Source organism: Crinia signifera, chromosome 1 (assembly GCF_055691185.1).
Source record: "Crinia signifera chromosome 1, ASM5569118v1, whole genome shotgun sequence".
Classification (NCBI taxonomy): domain Eukaryota; kingdom Metazoa; phylum Chordata; class Amphibia; order Anura; family Myobatrachidae; genus Crinia; species Crinia signifera.
The window spans coordinates 426748830-426772525 of record NC_139217.1 but is presented as its reverse complement, the minus strand read 5'-3'; the positions used below and the strand labels follow the sequence as shown (position 1 = coordinate 426772525).

The 23696-nt window shown below is 45.4% G+C and overlaps 1 protein-coding gene across 1 annotated transcript in view; it reads right to left on the bottom strand.

Annotated features, from left to right (window-relative positions):
* Positions 1-1764: 1764 nt before the first annotated feature.
* Positions 1765-23696, bottom strand: part of SV2C (synaptic vesicle glycoprotein 2C) — a 183509-nt gene continuing 161577 nt past the window's right edge. Inside the window, exons 8-13 of the mRNA XM_083151963.1 lie at positions 19498-19586; positions 17188-17352; positions 7470-7603; positions 5570-5773; positions 4428-4587; positions 1765-2831 (exon numbers count right to left, since the gene is read on the bottom strand). Of these exons, the coding sequence (XP_083008089.1) occupies positions 2648-2831; positions 4428-4587; positions 5570-5773; positions 7470-7603; positions 17188-17352; positions 19498-19586 (936 nt within the window). The 3' untranslated portion in view covers positions 1765-2647. The remainder of the gene's footprint in view (positions 2832-4427; positions 4588-5569; positions 5774-7469; positions 7604-17187; positions 17353-19497; positions 19587-23696) is intronic.

Genomic DNA, 23696 nt, shown 5'->3' with positions numbered 1-23696 from the left:
AGATTTAGTTTTTTTAAAGCAGCAATCACTTACACTTCAAAACCAGTTTGACTTTGAAGTGTAAACGATTGCCTCTTTAAAAAAACCTGAAGATTTCTTACCAAATCTCTCACATGGGGCCAGATGCACTAAACTTCAAAAGTGATAAAATGGAGAGTGATAAACAGCCAGCCAATCAGCTCCTGCCTGACATTTTTCAAACACAGCCTGTGACATGGCAGGTAGAAGCTGATTGGCTGGTTCCATTTTATCACTTTTGAAGCTTAGTGCATCTGGCTCTTAATGTCTTCCAACCCGACGGAATCTTCCAAACAGCTCCTAACCTGGGAACTCAGAAAGATGGTCTGTACCTGTTTTGCAAATTTTGTTATATATTAGATTCATATCCTATAGTATTTCTATGATAGTCTATTATATTTTTATAAATATTTTTCTTTAAATAGTTTGCTCTAATGTGCATAATCTGGGCAGAGTTTTTTCCTTTGCTGCCTTTGTATATAACAGACACTTACGTTGTGCATAGCATTGTACGTAGCCAATACCTCCAATCAGGGATCAGCATTTATTTTTTCGGGGAAATAAAGACCCTAGATGGAACCAAGGGGTTTGTTCTAGTTCATTCATTCTGACAAAATCCTTCTTAGATGGATAAAACCATGTGCACTGCAGGTGGGGCAGGTGTTACTTGTGCAGAGAGAATTAGATTTGGGTGGGGTTTTACTTCAAAGTGAGATCTATATTGCAGTGTAAAAATAAAGCAGTCAGTATTTTCCCTGCACAGAAACAAAATTACTCACCCAAATCTAATTCTCTCTGCACATGTTACATCTGCCCCCCCCCCCCCTGCAGTGCACATGGTTTTGTCCATCTAAGAAGGATTTTGTCAGAAAGAATGAACCAAAATAAGGCCCCAAGAAAGGTCTTCAACCTTTTATACCTAGATTTATTTATATTATTTCCAATTTCCAAACTGGGCATTGCAGCTCACAGGACATAGCGGCTGGCTGCCATCTTTGTAGGCAACACTAATTAGTGTGATCCTGTGTGTGTTTCTTCCCCCACCTCATCTCCCTCCAATAACCTCATCCCCTTGGCTCCTTACAGACAGTACTGGTATGAAAGCACAAGACAGACTACAGTTCATTCTCTTTCCTTGCCCACTGCTTAATCCATTCCATCATCCCAGGCTTATCACTTCTCTCTGCCTCTCCTCCCACTCTGCGTGAGTTTCTCTCCCTTTGTGATAGTTTATTTAACCTTCTCTCTCATATGTCCCCCAATCCGTCTGTTCTCCGGGCCCCTACTATAGATGGCCATACATCAGAACAACCAGTATCCGATCCTGATAGTGTCACGATTTCCTCGGCAGCTTCCCAGACCCATGATAGATCTTATGTGTGTAATTTCCCATAAGATCTATCGTAAGATCTGCAACTGGCAGCATACTGGTCATTAGCAGCATCTTCAGATCTTATGTGCGGCACACATGATCTGAGGATCGACCTCTCGACCCGTGGGACCATGCATCGTCCCTAAAGACACACAATGCATCTCACAATGCGTCAAAATCATGTGTTCAGGCCTGAAATCATTCTGATGTATAGCCAGCTTAAGGGGCAGATTTATTAAGCTTGGAGAAGAGATAAACTGGAGATAAAGCGGAGAAAAGGTAAAAGGAGATAAAGCACAAGCCAATCAACTCCCAACTGTCTTTTTCAAACACAGCTGATTGGCTGTGCTTTATCTCCTTTTACCTTTTCTCTGCTTTATCTCCAGTTTATCTCTTCTCCAGGCTTAATAAATCTGCCCCTAAGTCTCTCATCTGATCTCACATTCCACTGTCCATTTGCCCCATTACTGACTGAAAATAAGGATTGAAGGTATGCACAATTTTTGGAGTTTAATCACATTCATTGAGTGTCTCCATAGGAAACGCTTGGCATTGGGCAATCATGGAACAATTTCTGAAACACTACAGAGCACCAAGAACCATGAACAGCACTGTACTAATGTATAACAGTCTGTACTGTTCCATGTTGAAGAACATGGCCATGTTGCACCCCACTATTGCTTTGGGAAAACCTTTATTTGATGGCCTTTTAATGTGGACACGCCTAACGTTCTTGTTACATCCAAAATGGAATTAAATGTTTCACTTATCAATTCCCCTTTTTCCTTCTTAGGTCTGTATTTTGTGATTGTAACCGATAATGGAAGAAAGGCTTATGGTGACATTTATATTTTTTCACTAGACACAAGTAGTAGTAAAAAAATGTCTGCCTGAACTTTGGTGCATTTCAGTATCCATTCAGTCTTATAAGTTTCTCACTATAAGTGCCTGTAGTCTGCGTGCATATAAATATGGCAACACTGAAGTGGTCCTTGATAAAAAAAAAAAAATGTTAAAAAAAACAAAGAACATTGAACAGTATACAATATAGCTTATGCCAAAAGCTAATGAAATCAAAAAACAAACATTGGACAGTTTTAGATCTAACTACACAGCACAAGAAAGACAACAACATTGTAAATACATGATGTGATGGGGCTTCTCAGTGGACCTCTGAGTATTTTATCCAGTTGTTTTATTCAGTGGACTGTTAGAAAGGAATACAGAAATAAAACTAGCGATGGCTTTTGTTTCCGTTCACATCAACACCTGGTTTCTTGTGTCTGGCAGTCGCAGTCCCACCAGACCCCCGCATACAAGCACAGCTGAGGCCAGAAGAATAGGTATGGCTTTGGTGATTCCGACAAGTGAACCAAATATCAAGTTTCCAAGGACTGCTGCCGCTTTACATAGTGCATTCAAATAGCCAAATCCTGTGGACCTGTAGACAAGGAAATACTGTAAGTATTTAAAGAGATTCGACAGATATACATTTTACTGATACAGGTTGAGAATCCCTTATCCAAAATGCTTCAGATATTTGAGAAGGATATTGGATAACGGATTATTCCGTATTTTGGAATATTTTTATATTTTAATGAGGTATTATTAGACATTTATGTTATATAAGCACATCAAACATGCAAATATTTAGGGGGGTATTCAATATCCCGCCGCTATTTCTGACGGGGGACATAGCAGCGGGGCCCTATTCAATGCTGTCTTCCCTGATAGCATTGAACAGCGATTTTGGCAGAAAGTTCCCGACTTTGCAAGCAGTCGGGCGCGTTCTGCTGAGAACGGCCGGGAATTATCGAGCTCCCGGCCACAACTCGATGATTTCCGGACGCATCTTGTGCCACGCCCCCTTTTTTGGCACACGGCAGGCGGGACATTGAATCCCACCTGCTGATTCAGCGTCGAGCCGGCCGAGAACAGGAAAGGGTCACAGCTGTCCGGTCAGCCTGACAGTCGTGACCCTGTATTGAATACCCCCCTTAATGTCAGTTACATATAATATCTCCAGTATTGCCAGTTACAGATGTACCCAATGTAGAAAAAATAATAATTTAGATAACGGATATTTGCATAAGCGATACTCAACCTGTATATCCTTATATGTTCCTAACTGCATGCTTAGTAATCAATGTAAGCAATCAGAAAGACAAGCCAGCTGCTTGGTTGCATAGGGACAGCAAGCCAATTGTTAAATGCATTTACTACATTGCTTCCTTTGTCGGACAGCCGGAGATCATTGCTGGTATCTGATTGGCTGCAGTTTTCATGGGAAAGAGCAGAACAACTAGTGCTTATGGGAGGGTATGGATCATAGAGTCAACAGAACTAAGGTCGACCACTGAAGGTCGACATGGGCTTATGTCGACGCCTCAGAAGGTGTCGACATGGGGTTTTCACATGTTTTCCCCGAATGTCCAAATGGACATGGCTAGTTGCTCTCACCATGATTTGGGCACACTATTTTATTCTCCCACCACGCCCTAGTGGATGGTAGGGCGTTAAATACAGCCTGTTGGCACATGTTGACTCAAAGAAAAGTGAAAAACCCGTCAACCTTTTGACTGTCGACCTAGCCCATGTCGACCTAATGCTTGTGTCGACCTAACCCCATGTCCTAGCCCCTAATGACCATATGGGTTGGCCCAGTAAGAGGTTTTGATCTTGAGAAGGGCATTGGTAGAACAAGAGAAGGAAGAGAAGTTATGGGAGTTCATGGAGACACTGACTAAGATGATAGAAACAGTGACCCAGGAGACAGAACAGAAAGCTAAGCTATGTACTCATCAGCATTATCCAGTGTCAGGCCCATTTAAATGCATTTATAACCTTTACATCAAAATAATCTTTCAGGATTGTAATACAACAGTTGACAAAATAAATCTGCTTTTAAAACTGAATATAGTATAAACTTACCGACCAGCCCACATGGAACAATTTCCCTAAGATTTCCTGATATATCCAAAATTCTGGGCAGATGAAAAAGTAATGTGATTTATGGTTTCCCCATATTATGACTTACCTCTTGTCTGTTGGGTACAGCTCCACAGTGACCACATCAAGAGAGTTCCAAGCAGAAATGGTAAGACCGTTATATACACACAGCATCCCGACCATCATAGACTCGCTGGTACCAAACCACAGGAGGAAACAGCTGATGCCGGAGAGGACCATGGAACCTCCTGCACATAACCATCAGAGAAACAGGTACATTATGAGCTTCAGCGACACTTTCCCAACTCAGCACCTTCTGTAACTCTAACTCATTTATTTTCTCCCAGGGCACCTCAGTTTTTCCCACTGAGGTATGTTAATGCTTTCACAACACAACTATGGACTATGGAAAATGTGAATCACTGGGAGCAGGGTATTAGACAATTCATAGTGAGTCCGTGTTAACAAACCATTTTAAATCTGACAATACAACGAGGTAAATCAGCAGTATGCAAAACCCTGTTTGGTAATAGGCTGCACAGATATTATGGGGCAGATTCAATTAACGGTGTGGCTTACAGCGCACCTTGATTTCTGGGTGCATAGACATGCGTACTAGCTTGTCTATGCTGTGAACAAGTTATTATGTTTGACAGCGCAATGCTGATTGGCAGATAATGACCATTGTTAATGATATTTTGTTGCATATAGTCTAGTGTATATGCGATTTGTTAGTGATGTCCTCTGTCAACTGTACAAGCAGAAAGGTGGAGGATAATGCTAGCAAGAGCCATGCGGTGGACTGTAGCATGGCCCCCGCTAACCCCCCATTGTCGCTGTTTGTGCCCGGCATAGGCAAGTGTAAGTTCACCCATCATTTCTGATATCACATTGAGTACATATCGTCTAATGTGTATACAGCATGAGGGAGAGAGAGGACAGGCTGCCGCTGCACCTGTCCCTCTCCTTAGCTCAGCACACAGCACTGAGCAGCATGTGCTGAGCTGGGGAGAGAGGCTGTGCTGCTCCCCACTGCCAGGCTTCCTGCAATGTGGTAGGGGGGAGCAGATCCTGTGCCCCTCCAGCAGACTAGGCCCGGGTAAAAAGTACCCCCCACTCCCTCTCAACGCCACTGGTTACAATAGGTGCAATACCATGAGAAACCTATTACATAAATATCATTATATGAAAAATTGGTTTATAGCAAGATGTCCATAGAGCAAAACATACCCAGCATTGTTAACCTGCCAATCTTGTCCATTAAAAGTGCTGAGACAATGTTGCCAGGGAGAACGGCCAGTGTACCCAGGAAATTCACAAAGTAGATCCAATAGGCACTGTAGTCATCATCGAAGGTCATCTGGCATCCCACCTTTGGATTGTCAAACGAGCAGTTTTTGGTATCACTGTCTACGAACTTGTAGTTTTCAAAATCTGCAGAAACAAATGAACTGATATAATCATAAATCTGACCTCTACAATGCAGCAGAGATATTCCCCTAGGCAATGCCGTATATCCTACAAGGTAAGGTTTACATATAATCGTAAATCCCAGGAAATAATGGTTATTTTTGAGTTTCCAGATTGAGTTTGTGTTCAGAGTTTTATTTATTAACAGACACTGGTTTGCACGGTTATAGTTCAGTATGTAAATAGTATTAGCATATTCTTAATATCTTTATGAATCTGTGGGTTGAAATGTAATATTTCAGAAGAATTCTTTTAATTGTTTGCATTTGTTTTGGATTCGTATAATAACCAAACTTTACAACTGACGCCACCTGCTGCTCATCGGATGCACAGCAGAGGTCACTATTTTCCTCTTCTCTATGTACTGTAACTAAGAAAATATTACAGCAGCGATAAAGATGAACAAGGTACAATATGAAATTGCAGAAATTGTTCATCTATTTTCATTAAAAAAAAAATCTCTTGAAAAATCACAGCATCTTCCCTTTTATTGATTGTACAATAGCATACCTCCCAACTTTTCTTCTGAAGAAATAGGGACACTCGCGCGGCGAAGCCGCGCGAGCGCCCGAAAAGGGGGCGTGGCGTATGCAAATGAGGGCGCGGCTTATGCTAATTAGCCGCGACCTCATTTTCATACGAGAATAGACGCTGTGCGCATGCGCACAGCGTCTATTCTACTACATTGGGGGGTCTCCCAACTGCCACCCCCCCGCAGCGGGACAATGCCTGCCGCGGGTGGGACGTCGGGACAGGACCCGAAAATCGGGACTGTCCCGACGGAATCGTGACAGTTGGGAGGTATGCAATAGAACACCTCACTAGCTGCACACGGCTTCCAGGATAGAATATAATGGTAGAGTAGAATGTATGTAGGGGGCAGGGCCATCTTAATGCGTGGGCTTACTGGGCAGCTGTCCTAGGGCCCCACAATTCTAGGGGCCTTCAAACAGGAGTTTGCTGGTACCTCTGGAGTTTCTTGTGAGGCTAGTAAAGATTGCTGCCCAGCTGCTTTGATTATGAATGACACAAAATCAGAGCTGCTGGGAGTCATTCTCTGCTGGCCTGCGGCCAATCAGGTAATGGCTGTAAGCATGCAGGTGGCAAGATTCCGCAGGAAGTTATGATTATTTTTTTTACTTATGTAGGAGCCCCAAGTGCATTGCTTAGCCTAGGGACCAAAATGCTGTTAAGATGGCAATGCATAGGGCGGGACGGGTGATGAGTTGTTACAATTTTCTTGTCAAAATCCTGTGCAACTGAGAGTATAATGACACACAAGGCCAGAAAGTATCTGGAATTCTTACTAAATGTACATTCCACAATGAAATAATTCTCTGGATACAGGTACCTATTTATTTATAGTTATACAGTAAGCACATCAATTGGGAACACTTGTACCTCAACTTCAGAAAACTCTTACAGATCATAATTATAATTACTTTTAGTGGCAGATGATCAGTTTACTGTTCTATCTGTATAACAACCCCAAAGCTGGCTCCCTTTCTCCCCGTACAAGTACATACTCGAACAAGCATAAAAACGGTACTTAGCATAAACCCCTTCACTGGGGACCATCGGTGTGACTGTACATAATGTAACATTTTGCAATCAGAACCTATTACACAATTGTAATGCAGTTGTATAAATGCAAACTCACCGGTGTTTATAAAATATGTATTTAAGAAAGTGCAATTTCTAAAGTACGTGTTCAGTGATGTGACATCCTCAAAGTAGCAATTTACAAACAGGGAGTCTTGGAAGACTACAGACTTAAACTTCATTGATATGAACCTGCAAGTATAAAGAAAATTATAGGGGTTTACAGTTACTGAATCAGCATTTCTAAAATGTTCTTCTCAATAACAGTCACATATTACCACAGAACAGAGAAGAGATATGCCTATCCATGGATTTACCCCTATATTCTACATTGCAACAGCTGTTTGCCAATATTAATGTCAAATATGTATTAAAAACAAAGTCAATTGTCATCGCTATTACAACACTGCAAATCTGTGTGTATCTAGTTCCAGACGCAGTTGGCAGGGTGATGGATGGAGGTTAATTCACAAGTCTCCAAAGCAAAGGAAATTTACGACTGGATTATTTTAGACAACTAAAGTAACATTTTGAGTGTTGCATGGATATCATTTCACACAAAGGGCGGGATGTACTAAGGGAAAAATGCAGTAAAACATACAAAATATTCAGCAGCCACATCCCGCCCTGCAAGCTCCCAGCCGCAGCCGCTGCTCGGACGGACCCCGTTGCCCGCCACTATGAGCTGCCTGCCACTACTAGCTGCCCGGCCCACCACTACCCATGGACCATGCTGCCCACCACATGGACCCCACGGCTGGCTGCACATAGGTGTGTGCCAGCGGTGCTTAACCGCTGGCACACACCTAGGATGGGACCCGACACAATGCTGGTGCTAAAAAGCCACTGATGGGTTGAATTGCGAGACATCTGATGTCCCGCTGGTGGGACCACAGGGTCATGGTCCGATGCGCACAGGACCGCGCATCAGACCCGACGGAATGTCACACACAGCCGATTTGGATTGATTTCCGTTGGAGTCGGTTGAAATCGGACCAAATCAATGTATGGGGGCCTTAAGTGATCAAGCATCGCTCAGAAGGCTCAGCCCCATCTCTCGGTGTGTGAGCCCTATTAGGGTTCCGCATATGATCGAGGGGGGGGGGGGTGTTTTAGCATTCTTACCTGACTCCTGTCAGGATTCCCTCCTTCGGGATGTATCCATATGTATCACGCTTCCAGTTGCCTTATGTTTGAATACCCGGAGACTAAATGTTATTATTGTTACTATTAGCAGTATTATTGGGAAGTTCTTCACATGTCGACCATGTCGATCATATGCATGTCAACCATATAGTGTTGACCTATTATACCATACCCTCACTGGATATAGAAGGCTTCCCCAATGGTAAATAGGATACATTCTACATCTGTTTCTGCACAGGAACCTATTACAGTCAGTGTATGCTATGTATAGACTAACTGTGTCTGTTTTGAATCATTATAACATAATTCAATTTACAGATTTGTCTTTGTCATTATCTCCTAATTATGTTTTTAGCAAAATTTTGGAATATATGATGATCTGCCATACGCTGCGCTGCTGCCTGAACTGGCAACTGTAATATCTTAAATACACCAACATGAATATTTATATTAGCGCCGTTGTATTTACTGTAAACCAAATTGGGTTAAACTACTAGTCTTGTATATCAGACTAGAAAGAGAGAGGAATTATACTGTTATGGTAGATTATATATTATGTTCATTATGGATATTAAGTTGTTCATTATATGACTACAAAGTAGAAAATTGTTGGGTACTTGTGTAGTTTCACGGCAGCAGGCTACGCTACGTTTTCAGCTTAGCCCAATGGCTGCCTAGCGTAGTCACCGTAGTGTCCCCGTCAGGCACCGTAGTCACCGCACTGTCCCCGCGATCTGCAGCTCTGTCCCCGGCATCCCTGGCAAGCCTAGTGAGCGCCTCTCACACAACGGCGGTAACCGCCAGATCCCCTGAACTGGTGGACGTTGGCGGAGAGGCGATCATGCCCGGTGCCGGTGGAGAGGCGCAGCAAGCCACCGAGTCAGAAGCGTGTTGAGTGCAGCGAGCCCCGCGAGGGGATGCACAAAATGAGCCCGAAGCGTGGAGAGTGCAGAAAAAGGGGAGGAAAAAAGAGACATAGTAGCAATCACCTTTAATAGATCATATGGAATAATTCCAATACTTAAACCAGATCATATACGTATATAAGTATTGGAATTGTACCATATGTTCTATTAAAGGTGATTGCTAATATGTCTCTTTTTTCCTCCCCTTTTTCTCTCCTATACTATTGCCAGATTGTATGGATTTAATTTTAGCTGATTATGTATATTGTAACGTGCGTGGGTGACTGGTGGTGGGCTGAGACCTCAGCCGGGACCGCTGTTTAGAACGGCCACGGCAAAGCCCTACACTAACTCTGTTGGCCGTCCCGGGCAAGTGACCGCAGGCTGCAAGATGCTAGGCTTCTCCTTTAGTCGCCACGTTCGAGGGAGCAGGTTAAGCCTGCTCCAACCCCGATGCAACCAGGTTTTATGTTGGGACAAGCCCACGGCGACTGTCAGGGACCGGACCAAAAGGAGAATCTGACTATAAGGCCCTAACTGAATAGGACACCCTGTCTAACGGCACCAGGCCAAAGACGGGGAGTGTGACAGAGTCACAGGCGCAATGCAAATAATAACGGGGTGCCACCACACAAAACACGCCAATACCAGATGGTACCCAGATAATAACAACGGTACCCCAAAGCAGGCGAGAACCCACAGCCGTGGGTCTCTCCTATGCACGGCGAGCTGGATTCGGACTAAGATAATACAACAAACAGAGGATAAGGGCAGCTTGCCCGCAACAATTAAAGAACTACGGAACCAGGCTCCACTGGAGCACTTACGTGACCAGACTCGACCCGACCCACTGGCAGCACTGGATGGTAACGTGCACACCGGAGACGACTCGTCAGGGCAAGATGGAAATGGTGCTGAACAACGAGGAACCAGACGTGGACTGGACCCCGACAGGAACCTGACAGGACCAGGACCGGACGGAGACGGAACCAAGACGTGACACCGAAAGCGACCAGGAGACTGGACAGTTTGAAGGCACTGGAGGACCGGGACAGCAGAGTGTAGCAAGCACTCTGTGGGAAACAATATCACCGGCGGGGCTGAGCTGAGCCAGATCCCTTAAAAGGGATCCTCTGGCCAACCAGCCGCCGCCGCCTGATCCGGCCCCCATAATTATATATTATTTTCAGGTGGCCGAGCGCGCGCCGCCCGGCGTCCCCTGGTTGCTAAGCAACCGCCGGGCGCCGCGGCTTGTACTACATTATCGTCCCCCGGCCGGGCGGAAGTGATGCGCCTCGGCCGGGCGGACGTGACCTCACCTGCCTGGCAGCCGCCAGGCGGAAGTGAGCGCGCTGCCCGGGTGTCGGGACGCTGCTGCAGCGGTGCCGCAGCAGTGAGATTGTCAGCGCTGCTGACAGTACCCCCCCCTTGAGGAGAGGTTTTAAACCCTCTACCCCCAGGCTTATGGGGAAACTCCCGAAAGAACTTTCTCTTAAGGCTTTGAGCATGGACATCCCTATCGGGGACCCATGACCTTTCTTCAGGCCCAAACCCCTTCCAGTGGACTAAAAAGTGAACGGAACCACGGACAAATTTGGAGTCTAACATTCTTTCAACCAGGAACTCCTGTTGCCCCTGTATGTCCACAGAAGGAACTCCTCTGATGATTTTACGAGGACATTTGCAGGAAAAGAAGACAGGCTTTAATAGAGAAGCATGAAATGTTTTTGCAATCCTGAGGGACTTAGGAAGCAGCAACCGGAATGCAACCGGATTAACCCTTTTAACAATCTTATATGGACCAATGAACCTTGGCCCAAATCTTGCAGAAGGTTGGTGTAATTTGATATTCCGGGTCGACAACCATACCCAATCACCAACTTTGAACGGACAAGGACGTCTAGATTTATCCGCAAACCTTTTCTCTTTGAAAGCTGTTTCCTTCAGGGCGTCATGAATCTTTTTCCATGTGGACTTAAAACGAAAGACCCTGGATGGAGTCGAGGGCGAAGCCTGAGAAAAAGAATTTGCCTGGGGATGATAACCATAGACTGCGAAAAAAGGCGAAACTTTAGAAGCAGAATGTTCCGCATTGTTGTATGCAAATTCGGCTATGGGGAGATATTCTACCCAATCGTTTTGTAACTTAGAGATGAAACATCGCAAGTACTGCTTCAAAGACTGATTCAGCCGTTCAGTTTGTCCGTTGGACTGAGGGTGAAAAGCTGAAGTCAGGCTCAGTTTGATCTTGAGAGAGGCACAGAATAATCTCCAGAACTGTGCCACAAATTGTGGACCCCTGTCGGAAACAATGTCAGTGGGCAATCCATGTAGCCTGAAGATATGCCGCAAAAACAATGAAGCCAATTCTCTGGCCGAAGGCAATTGCTTCAAGGCCACAAAGTGTGCCATTTTGGAAAACCTATCAATGATTACCCAGATGGTTTGACAGCCGGCTGACACTGGCAAGCCTACCACGAAATCCATGGCAATGTGTGACCATGGCCTTGACGGAATGGATAAAGGCAAGAGCTCGCCAAAGGGCCTAGACCGGGGCACTTTATGTCTGGCACAAATAAGACATGACTGCACAAATTCTTTGACATCCCTGAACATACCTGGCCACCATACTACACGGGCCAATAAGTCCATGGTCTTATGGACCCCCGGATGTCCAGCAGTCTTATTATCATGAAAGTCAGTAAGCACTCTCCGCCTAAGTGTCTCAGGGACAAATAAATGACCCCTAGGAGTCTGGGCTGGAGCCTGGCCCTGGGCCTGACGAATGAGCCCCTCTAGGGTCAAACTGAGACCAGCCAGTATACAAGAGGCAGGACGAATGGGGGCGGCCGTCTCCTGACTTGAATGTTGCGGAATGAAGCACCGTGAGAGCGCATCCGCTCGAACATTCCTTGGACCGGGTCTATAAGTAATAAGAAAATTGAAGCGTGTAAAAAATAAAGCCCAGCGAGCATGCCGGGCATTAAGTCGCTTAGCAGCTTCAATATATTGCAGGTTTTTGTGGTCAGTTAACACCAACACTTGATGATAAGCACCTTCTAGCCAATGCCTCCATTCATCGAAGGCCCACTTGATGGCTAATAACTCTCTATCACCAACGTCATAGTTGGTTTCAGCCGCAGAGAATTTTCTAGACATATACGCGCAAGGGTGAAGAATCTGGGTTTTAGGGTTGGTTTGTGATAGTACTGCTCCTGCTCCTACTTCGGAGGCATCCACCTCCACCACAAAGGGACGATCCGGGTCAGGATGTCTGAGAATAGGCGCAGAAACAAATGCTTGTTTGAGTGTTTGAAAGGCCTGTTTGGCTTGTAAAGACCAATTACCTGGATCCGACCCTTTTTTGGTCATGGCAACCAGGGGAGCTACAATGGATGAAAAGGAATGGATGAAGCGTCGATAGTAATTGGCAAACCCAAGAAACCTTTGGACTGCCTTAAGATTGGTAGGCTGTACCCAATCAACTACCGCCTGAAGCTTCTTGGGATCCATGCTGAAGCCCTCAGCCGAAATTATATACCCAAGGAATGAGATTTGGGATACCTCAAACTCGCATTTTTCAAGTTTGGCAAATAAACAATTTTCTCGTAATTTTTGCAGAACCTGCCTTACTTGGGCCCTATGTGAATCAAGATCTTTGGAATAAATGAGGATGTCATCCAAGTAGACGACCACGAAACTCCCCAGAAAATCCCATAAGACATCGTTAATAAAATCTTGAAACACGGCAGGGGCGTTGGATAGCCCGAAGGGCATAACTAAACACTCGTATTGCCCAGAATGCGTGCTAAATGCCGTCTTCCACTCATCCCCTGCTTTTATTCGTATGAGGTTGTATGCCCCTCTTAGGTCAATTTTAGAAAATACAGTGGCGGACCTCAATTGGTCAAAGAGAACAGAAATGAGAGGGAGTGGGTACGCATTTTTCACCGTGATTTTATTTAAAGCCCGGAAATCAATACAAGGACGCAGGGACCCGTCCTTCTTGGCCACAAAGAAGAATCCAGCGCTAAGTGACGATTTTGACGGCCGAATAAATCCCTTCTCCAAACTCTCCTGAATGTACTCATTCATGGCCTTGGTCTCTGGAATGGATAAGGAGTAAAGCCTCCCCTTAGGCAAAGGGGCGTCTGGGATAAGCTGGATAGCGCAATCGTATGGACGATGGGGCGGCAGCTTATCTGCCTTACCCTTGGAAAAAACGTCTACAAAGTCAGAGTATGCCGCAGGGACAGCAGACAGTGACACAGAGGCCTGAAGAAAAGAGGTATTGATACATGAACCAAAACAAGTGGGGTTCCACTGAACAATGTCCCCTGTCTTCCAATTAATCTGCGGGCTATGCTGGACTAACCAAGGGTGTCCCAAGACCAGCGGTACAGCAGGACAAGAAACTTTATGCAGAGAGCCGACAGTGAGCTGCAGGTTGGGAGTACAAAAATAAATCTCCCCATTGGGCAATGAACTACCATCTAGGCCTCACATGATAATACGTTGTCCTAAAGAAATGGTGGGGATACCGAGTCTCTCGGCTAAGGCCGCATCCAAAAAATTGCCAGCTGCACCACTATCAACAAAAGCAGAGCAATCAAAAATAATCTCCCTATATGTAAGGGTAGTGGGAATCAATAGGGAGTTCTGGGAGGAGAACAGTTTCAGGCCCAAGTGAATCTCCTCCTCATTTACTTGGCCTGACCTTTTACTGCCTTGTTTGGACAAGAGCGGTAATGGTGACCCCTACGTCCACAGTACAGACAAAGACCAGCCCCAATCCTACGAGCTCTCTCCTCAGGGGTAATCCGGATGGACCCCAATTGCATGGGTTCCTCGACATCCTCCGAGGAATCCATGACAAATGGGATAGGACGAGGAAGTGAAGATCTTTCGGCTCTGCGTTCACGGAGCCGACGGTCTATCCTGATAGACAACTCCATGAGTTTATCTAGCAAGCCAGGCACCGGGTATTGAATCAAACTATCTTTGATGGTATCCGACAGTCCACACCGGAACTGGCTACGCAGAGCTGGATCGTTCCACCCACAATCATTCGCCCACCGGCGGAACTCAGTGCAATACACTTCGACGGGATCTTTTCCTTGCTTTAATGCCCGTAAGTGAGACTCTGCAGACGCCTCTCTATCAGGGTCATCATAAAGCAAACCCAAGGACTTAAAGAAGTTATCCACCGAGGCCAACACAGGACTATCCGAGGGCAAACCAAAAGCCCACGTCTGTGGGTCACCCTGCAACCAGGAGATAACCAAGCTCACCCTTTGAGCCTCCGACCCAGAAGATTTAGGTCGGAGTCGAAAGTATAACCTACAATTCTCTCTGAAGTTAAAAAACTCCTTTCTATTACCAGAGAACCGGTCAGGCATATTCATTTTTGGTTCAGGTGTCACTACCGGGGGAGAACGAGACCCTCTCTCCTGATTAGTTACCCGGAGTGACAATTCCTGAACCATTTGCGTTAGACCCGCAACCTGGGCGTCTAACGAAGGGGAGGTAGGATTCATAATGAGGGCTCCGCACAACCACTAACACCCACGGACAAAACAGGTATATTATATAAATGAGATTTATATAATCTGTTTGGGCCGGTGATAATGTAACGTGCGTGGGTGACTGGTGGTGGGCTGAGCCCTCAGCCGGGACCGCTGTTTAGAACGGCCACGGCAAAGCCCTACACTAACTCTGTTGGCCGTCCCGGGCAAGTGACCGCAGGCTGCAAGATGCTAGGCTTCTCCTTTAGTCGCCGCGTTCGAGGGAGCAGGTAAAGCCTGCTCCAACCCCGATGCAACCAGGTTTTATGTTGGGACAAGCCCACGGCGACTGTCAGGGACCGGACCAAAAGGAGAATCTGACTATAAGGCCCTAACTGAATAGGACACCCTGTCTAACGGCACCAGGCCAAGGACGGGGAGTGTGACAGAGTCACAGGCGCAATGCAAATAATAACGGGGTGCCACCACACAAAACACGCCAATACCAGATGGTACCCAGATAATAACAACGGTACCCCAAAGCAGGCGAGAACCCACAGCCGTGGGTCTCTCCTATGCACGGCGAGCTGGATTCGGACTAAGATAATACAACAAACAGAGGATAAGGGCAGCTTGCCCACAACAATTAAAGAACTACGGAACCAGGCTCCACTGGAGCACTTACGTGACCAGACTCGACCCGACCCACTGGCAGCACTGGATGGTAACGTGCACACCGGAGACGACTCGTCAGGGCAAGATGGAAATGGTGCTGAACAACGAGGAACCAGACGTGGACTGGACCCCGACAGGAACCTGACAGGACTAGGACCGGACGGAGACGGAACCAAGACGTGACACCGAAAGCGACCAGGAGACTGGACACAGTTTGAAGGCACTGGAGGACCGGGACAGCAGAGTGTAGCAAGCACTCTGTGGGAAACAATATCACCGGCGGGGCTGAGCTGAGCCAGATCCCTTAAAAGGGATCCTCTGGCCAACCAGCCGCCGCCGCCTGATCCGGCCCCCATAATTATATATTATTTTCAGGTGGCCGAGCGCGCGCCGCCCGGCGTCCCCTGGTTGCTAAGCAACCGCCGGGCGCCGCGGCTTGTACTACATTATCGTCCCCCGGCCGGGCGGAAGTGATGCGCCTCGGCCGGGCGGACGTGACCTCACCTGCCTGGCAGCCGCCGGGCGGAAGTGAGCGCGCTGCCCGGGTGTCGCAGCAGCGAGATTGTCAGCGCTGCTGACATATATATTGATGTTGTGTACTATTATTGTTGTATATTAAATTGTATTTTTATATATGTATTTATAATGTCAGATATCTGTTGTATATATCTTTCTTTATTATTTTAATTGTTCTGCGATGTGATGTAGCCATTATATATAGCGTGTTTTAAATTACATTGATTGTAATCAGTGGTATCAGCTGAAAGGGAATGAAATGCCCTATATAAAATCGTAGAGTATCAGACGGGACACACCCCCTGACGAAGCCCTTTGGTGTGACGAAACGCGTTGGGAGTGGCTGAGACGGAGGACGCAGTGACGTCATAATTTCTGGGTGAACGGGGGCTGGTTTTGGCGGCTTCCGACTGCACAGCGTGAGAGGCTGTTATGGAGATCCCACGAGTTGTGTCCTAATATACCGCTGATTGTTAACCTACCTGTTGTCTTCACCTTATGCCGGCAAGCTGAAACCTCAATGTATATGGGCATTTTTTATTAGTAAAGGAATCGTTCGACATTCTGCTCATGGTGCGCTTCTCCTATTTTTTCTTTGAGTACACTGGTGGACCGTGGTTAAGTCCGAGAGACAGCTGCACGCTACAGAGGGACACCTGATAATTGTTACCTGAAGGGTTTTGCGCAGTGGTATCTTTTTTCATATATATATATATATATATATATATATATATATATATATATATATATATATATATATATATATATATAAAAGTATGCACGGAACTCAGGGCAAAAACCAACCAGAGTTATGTGGTGGGAAAAAAATTACGATTTTACTGTTCAATCGACGTTTCGGACTATGAAGTCCTTTATCATATATATATTTTATTTTTATTTATTTTTTGGTCACTTAAGTCACCTATTAGGGATAGATTTGCAGCAGTGGTTTCCCAATTTTTGGTTTTGCTATATGTGTTATTCATCATAAATCAGAATGAAAAAACATAAACGAACGGAAGGTAATTACTTGTCATTGATGAATTCTCCATTTCTATGGATCTGATTTTCCAGAGTGAAGTTGAAATTGTAGTTTGAAATGTTTTCTCCACTAAAATATTTTGCCCTCAAGGCATATTCATCTGCTTGGAGGTGTCTAATGACGTCGGAGAACCAAACTGATAAACCGTAGTAGCTGTGAAGAGACAAAAAGGATGGCATTGCTGGGAAAAACATTATCTTATAACTATGCACACATGGATGCAAGACATACTTACTTGCCTACTTTTCCTGAAGTTTCAGGTAGTCCCCTCACCCATACCTCCCAACATGACCCTCCTCAGGAGGGACACATTGCTCTGCTCCTGCACTTCCCTCCTAATGCATGATTACCATCACCTGTGTTGAAGCACCTTTCTTAGCAATTTACCTGTTCAACACAGATGGAGGTAATCATACATTAAGGAGAAAGTCCAGGAACAGAGCATTGTGTCCCTCCTGGGGAGGGTCATGTTGGGAGGTATGCCCTCACCCCTGGGATAGTGGTGTGTTTCCGCATAACTCCCACTTCCCACTAAATGGGGGAATTAATAATGGGAAATTGTGGGTCTGAACAGAGATGTGGGGCTAAAATGATGTAACTCATTTTGCTGTGGAAACTGAAGGGTTTAATGATAAAAAGCACTCAATTCCGCATCAGACATGGTCAGTTGCTATTTAGGGCCTGATTTAGGGCCATGGGGAAGGGATTTCTAGCCACGTCACCCCGTCTCACACAAGGCCACATCCCTATATTGCGACCGGCCGCATTGGGTTTCATCAGGGTAAGTAACACCCATGGCCCTCTATGCTCTCACGAGTATGGGTCATAGGGTCAACAGAACTAAGGTCAACCACTATAGGTCAACAGTCACTAGGTTGACACATGAAATAAGTCGACATGGTCATTAAGCTGGCACAAGCATTAGGTCGGCATGGAAAAGGTTGGGTTCACTTACGTTTTTCACGTTTTTTTGGTGGCTATGTCAACTTAAGTCGACCTGTAAAAAGTGTACCGCATCCCCTCGCATGGCTCACTTTGCTCGCCATGCTTCGGGCGCAGTGCGTCACTACGCTCAGCACACTATTATATTCACACTCTATGTCCACTTGGATAGTAAAGTATGAAAAACCACCTTTAAAAAAAAAAGTGTCTACCTTTTTCATGTTGACCTTTTCCATGTCGACCTAATGCTTGTGTCGACCTAATGCATGACAATTTTATGCATGTCGATGTATTGACTGTCGACCTACAGTGGTCGACCTATGCTTGTAGGCCTAGTCACCGCATCCCGCCCTCACCATTGTAGTAGCTACACATCATAGGATATATCGTGCAATCTTAGTATTACTGACCAAACTGTACATGTAATGTATTGTTTACTCTGTTCAGTGCATCGTCCCAGCTCATGTGCTGCACGTCAGATAAGATGATGTGATTCACAATGCGGTGCACACTGTGTAGTGCAGGCCTGGCCAACCTGTGGCTCTCCAGCAGTTGTTAAAGCACAAGTCCCAACATGCACTGCCACAGTGTTGCTACTATGGAATGCTAGAACTGTGGCAAAGCATGCTGGGATGCAGGGCCGAGCTGGCCATCTGGCACTTCTGGCAAATGCCAGAGGTCAGAGGCAGAACTCTGGGAGGCAATGGAGTCATCTGCCCCGGGCTCCTGCTCCCAAGAAGGCACCTCTCCTCCCCCTGGAAGTTTAAATCAGTTATTTAAAAGCCAACGATATTGCTTCTGTAGCTGAGTTCTGACATATATATGTGTTATCTATCTATCTATCTATCTATCTGAACAGAAGTATATATTTTATATAAGGTTATATAGGGTTGTATGTATGTGGGGGGGCACCAATATATATCTTGCCTCCGGGCAACTGGAACAAACTTACGCCACTGTCAGAGGTGCCGATGACCAGGTGGGTCTTGCAAGGTGGAGGCTCTGCCTCCCAATCAGCGCACAGAGATAGCCACTGGACTCACAGCAGGTCCGGCGGCTCTCTCTGTGCGCCGCTGAGGTCCAGGAGAGACAGGCGGCATTACACGCTGCTATTCCCCTCTCTCCTGCAAGCCGGGAGAGGCAACCCATGCATGTCTTGTAACTCATCCTAAAGCGGTAGGTACTGACACTAATACTTTGTCTGGTGCTAGTGGTCATGGCCATTACTGGTCCTTTCACCATCAAATCTACGGTATTTCTGAAAATCATTTCCATATTACATATCAGTGTGACTGCATGCAGGAAATTTATTAGACTTATTAAATCTCTATATTTATTCATCCAAGCAATCCTTACCCGAATGACAGCGAGAGCCACACTATTGTCAGTTTGATTGTGTTCTCTTTCATTGGGTAATCAAAGCACCTCATGAACGTTAACCATATCTGTAAAATAACATATAATATTAGCAATCACGTATGTAAAATGATAGACCTCATCACAAAACGGCACATCTCATGACATAAAGATAATAGTAATTAGCGGGCTAGGTAATTACATGCTTTCATTTTAATTAATTTTCAGATGGAAGCAGAAATAGCAGCCATGGAGGAGGGGCCTTAAACTGCTGGCCTATACTGAATTACCAAGATGCACAGCATTGATCTATGCCAAATCCCAAACACTACCGCTCATCGTCTAATCCAATATTGGATGCTGCTAAGAAGCAATCAGCTAAGTAATGCTAATTGTAGCTGAATGCAAGGGACATGGATACATTTTTCATCAGCAAAAAGGTTTCTTAGTAGAGGTTTATGGCCTTGAATTGCCAGTGTGCCTCCTATATAAACAGCAAAGTGACCCAGCTCTTCCATAAAAACACACAGTCAGTACATTGAGAAATACTGTAGATGGCATAAAAGTAATTGAATGAATTGACCCAAGTATAAAGTCTAAAGGTGCATACACACTGTACAATTTTTTGACCAATTTGGTTGAAAGACATTTCCATTGAACCCAGTGTCATGGACGAAAGATGTTGACAAAGGATATTGTCAACAAACAAACGACGAATGATGATGCGCATACCCGCCAGTTGTTCATCAAGATTGTTCGTCAACTGTGCATGCAGCTCAATTTGAATATCTTTCAAAAAGAGCCTATAAACTGTAGCTAGATCATTCTTCTTTCGTCTGTCGTCAATATCTTTCGTCCACATCTTTAGTCCAGGACACTGGGTTCAATGGAAATGTCTTTCAACCAAATTGGTCAAAAAAATTGTACAGTGTGTATGCACCCTAAGAGAAATAAGTGAATTCATGGTCACTCTGCTCTTATTAACTTAACTTACTGTCCAAAACGTGAAGAAACAGAGGAAAAGATGCACAAAGCCTATTGAGGACTGCCGTTATTATTGTGATACTGATAGATATGTTATAGTATACTCATGATGATGATGAGGCACTTTTTTTTTATATACACACAAAGGGCCTGATTCAGGATGAATCAGTCCCCGGCACAAGATGGTGCGGCTCTTCGCAGGAGCATATTTGCGCATGTGCAGGGCCTCTGTGCAAACGCCTTAGACGACTATCAAAGTCACCAAGGCACTCGTATTGAAGGGCGGGGGGAGGGGGGTTATGCACAGGCATCAGGGGAACTCCCTGCATTTTATGGGCCGATGCCTACCGGGAGCAGGTGGCTGATGTCGCCTGACACCGACGGAAATAAAAGTCAGTTCTGACCATCAAATGATTTCTCTCCCATTTTCCTGCATGGTAGATGTGCTCGCGTACATTCCCCGAGATGTTTTGGAATGGGGGGGGGGGGGGGATGTGGAGTTGAAATTCATCCGGATGGCAGGCGTTTCAGCAAATGACCACCTGCTTAAGGAGCCTTACTGAATCAGGACTTAAATACAGACTAAAATACGGCATGTAAATCATAGAATCATAGAATCTCATAACGACAGTTAAGTGACCTGACGGAAGCTGGGTGACTGGCGTCCAATACAGTTTGCAGGTACTAAGAAGATCGATATCACAAGGAGCAACTGGTTCCTCTACTTCCCAGACAATTCCGTGTGAATAAGGCATAACTACTGTATTCATGCATATAGAGCCTTCATATACAAAAATCAATATTATATCCTGACAGTGATGCGAATACCCTTAAGTTGCCATTCAGGTCCCACTGACACAGAATCAGGGGAGCGTTAAGCTTTTAATGCCATATCTTCTAGCACAGTTTTATCTTTTATTTATGACAAAGATTGCTGCAGAGCTCAGCATGAGGTCCGGCCACCCTGATGCGGCTGTAATCCCATCACACGGTCATACAGTGGCCAAGTACCAAGACAGTGTATTTAGAAGTAACAAAAAATATACACACTACTGCATACAACACAGCCCATCATCATCACCTCACCCTGTATACTTACGTCACATTATTCAAGAAATGCTAATAACAAAACTAGAGAAATAACAACCGTATAAAAAACTCAACCAAACACCTCAAATAGTATCATAGCCACCAACAATGACACTTAAGGCCAAGACACTGCCCAGGCACACTGTGGGGAAGGGGGTTGTGAATAAACGCACAGGCCAATTTTAGCCCTATTTCTAAGTGATTTCTCTAGATCACTTAGAAAGGAAGCACGGATCACTACATGTGTATGCACCCGAGCAACCGACTAGATCTGGACCCAGGGGCAGAACTAGGACAAAATTACAGGGGTGCCCCATACTGACAGCAATAGGGGGGGGGGGGTTAAGGCTGACAGACACGGGAAGGGTAGGCTGATAGACATCCCGTCCTGTTCAGCTCTCTCCACAGTCTGCGATTCACTCTGGGCTGGGCCTGTTTACCATAGCGCCCTTCCATGCTTCCGGTTGTTGTCCTCCCCCCACTCTCCCATACCCAGTACCTGGTACAGTGTCAGTGCATACTGACCAGGAGGAGGAGAGCAGCCCGTTGGTGACTGCCTGCATCTGCAGGCGTTGCTCTCTGGCACTTGCTGCATGCTGAGCAGCTGCTCTGTCTCATGATATTCTCCTCTGCGTTCCTCTCTCCTTGATGTCAGGGAGCAGGCTGCCTGTTAAGCAATTGTGCCCCCCAAATATGCATATGTGTTGACTACATGTAGTCAAGATCTAGTCAAGTTGCAAGTTTTAACCAGAGAACACTTGTTGGTACAGATCACCCATACACACACTGCTATGTGTGTATGGGCGATATACCCACTGGGAATCACAAGGGAGATTTCTCTAGCCTGATCGCTCAGCATGCAGACTAGCAGACATTGCCCCATGTGTACGGGACTTAACAGCCATCTATAGCAGGAGTTGTGCTGCAAACAGGATATTCCAACAGAGACATCTGGCTATGCAGTATGGAAATAGACATACAGATGGAGCCTCTGTCATTGTTGCGGGTCCTGGCTATTCTATCGCCAACTGCCAGGATCTGCCATCAGACGGAAGAGGACAGCGCATGCATGAGACGCTGGCGCGCCCCGTTCCATCTGAGCTCTCCGCCACCTCCTGTGTCCTCCCCACCGCTGCCCCATAGCGTTTGCATTTGTACTGTAAATCACTATTTTCTTGTTTTGTTCTTTTGATCATTTATGCATTGTCAGGCGCTGCGGAACCCTTGTGGTGCCATATAAATAAACAATAATAATAATAATATTCATGCAATAGAAACCGAAACAATATTTCCAGAACAGAAAAAATAATTGCTTCACTCTTCTATTTTATGCCTATGACTTAGTATATCATTAAAATATAATTACACCTTGTTTTTCATTAGATACAGAACAGGGCCAATCAGCAGTGAGCTATAGATTTCATCTATCTCACAAGAATTAAAACTATCCAAAAAAAGAAACAAACCGGTAATGAAAGAAGGATGTGAAAGGCGCATGAGGAAACAGAGGAAATACAGATGTGGAAAAAGTGTCACTATCATTACAGGTCATTGAAACAAAGCAATTACGGTATGTTGTCTACACCTGCATGCTTTGCTATTTCACAGAATAAAGCAAAGAAACTGTGAAAACAGATAAATGATTTCTTATTCACCAAAGATACTTGAAAATGGCTTGGACAGATTTGATGAGATCCCTTACAAAAAGATAAAGATATTTTCAAACTAATTTATAAGCTACAAAGCTTCAGGAAGAATGTCCTTTGGACTAGGGATGTGCGAGTTCGGATTGGGGGAATCCAGACACCCCAATCCGAACCCGCGCTCTGAGACTGTTTGGAAGTTCCACCCCAGACTTGGAGCGCTGGTTTCCAGACCTTTGCGAAATCCCGCCGTCGGACCTCGCAAGATCCAAACCTTTTAAAGGGGCAGGCGGCCGGAAGACATCTACACTCCAGTCTAGGAGAGCGAAGAGGCAGCGTGTGTACTGGTAGCCTTCCCGCCCGCCCGCTCAGTGCTGTAGTGTATATAGGCACTTCCAGTGTTGTCCACTCAGTGCTGTAGTGTATATAGGCCAGTCCAGTGATAGTGCTGTGCTGTATAGGTCAGTCCAGTGATAGTGCTGT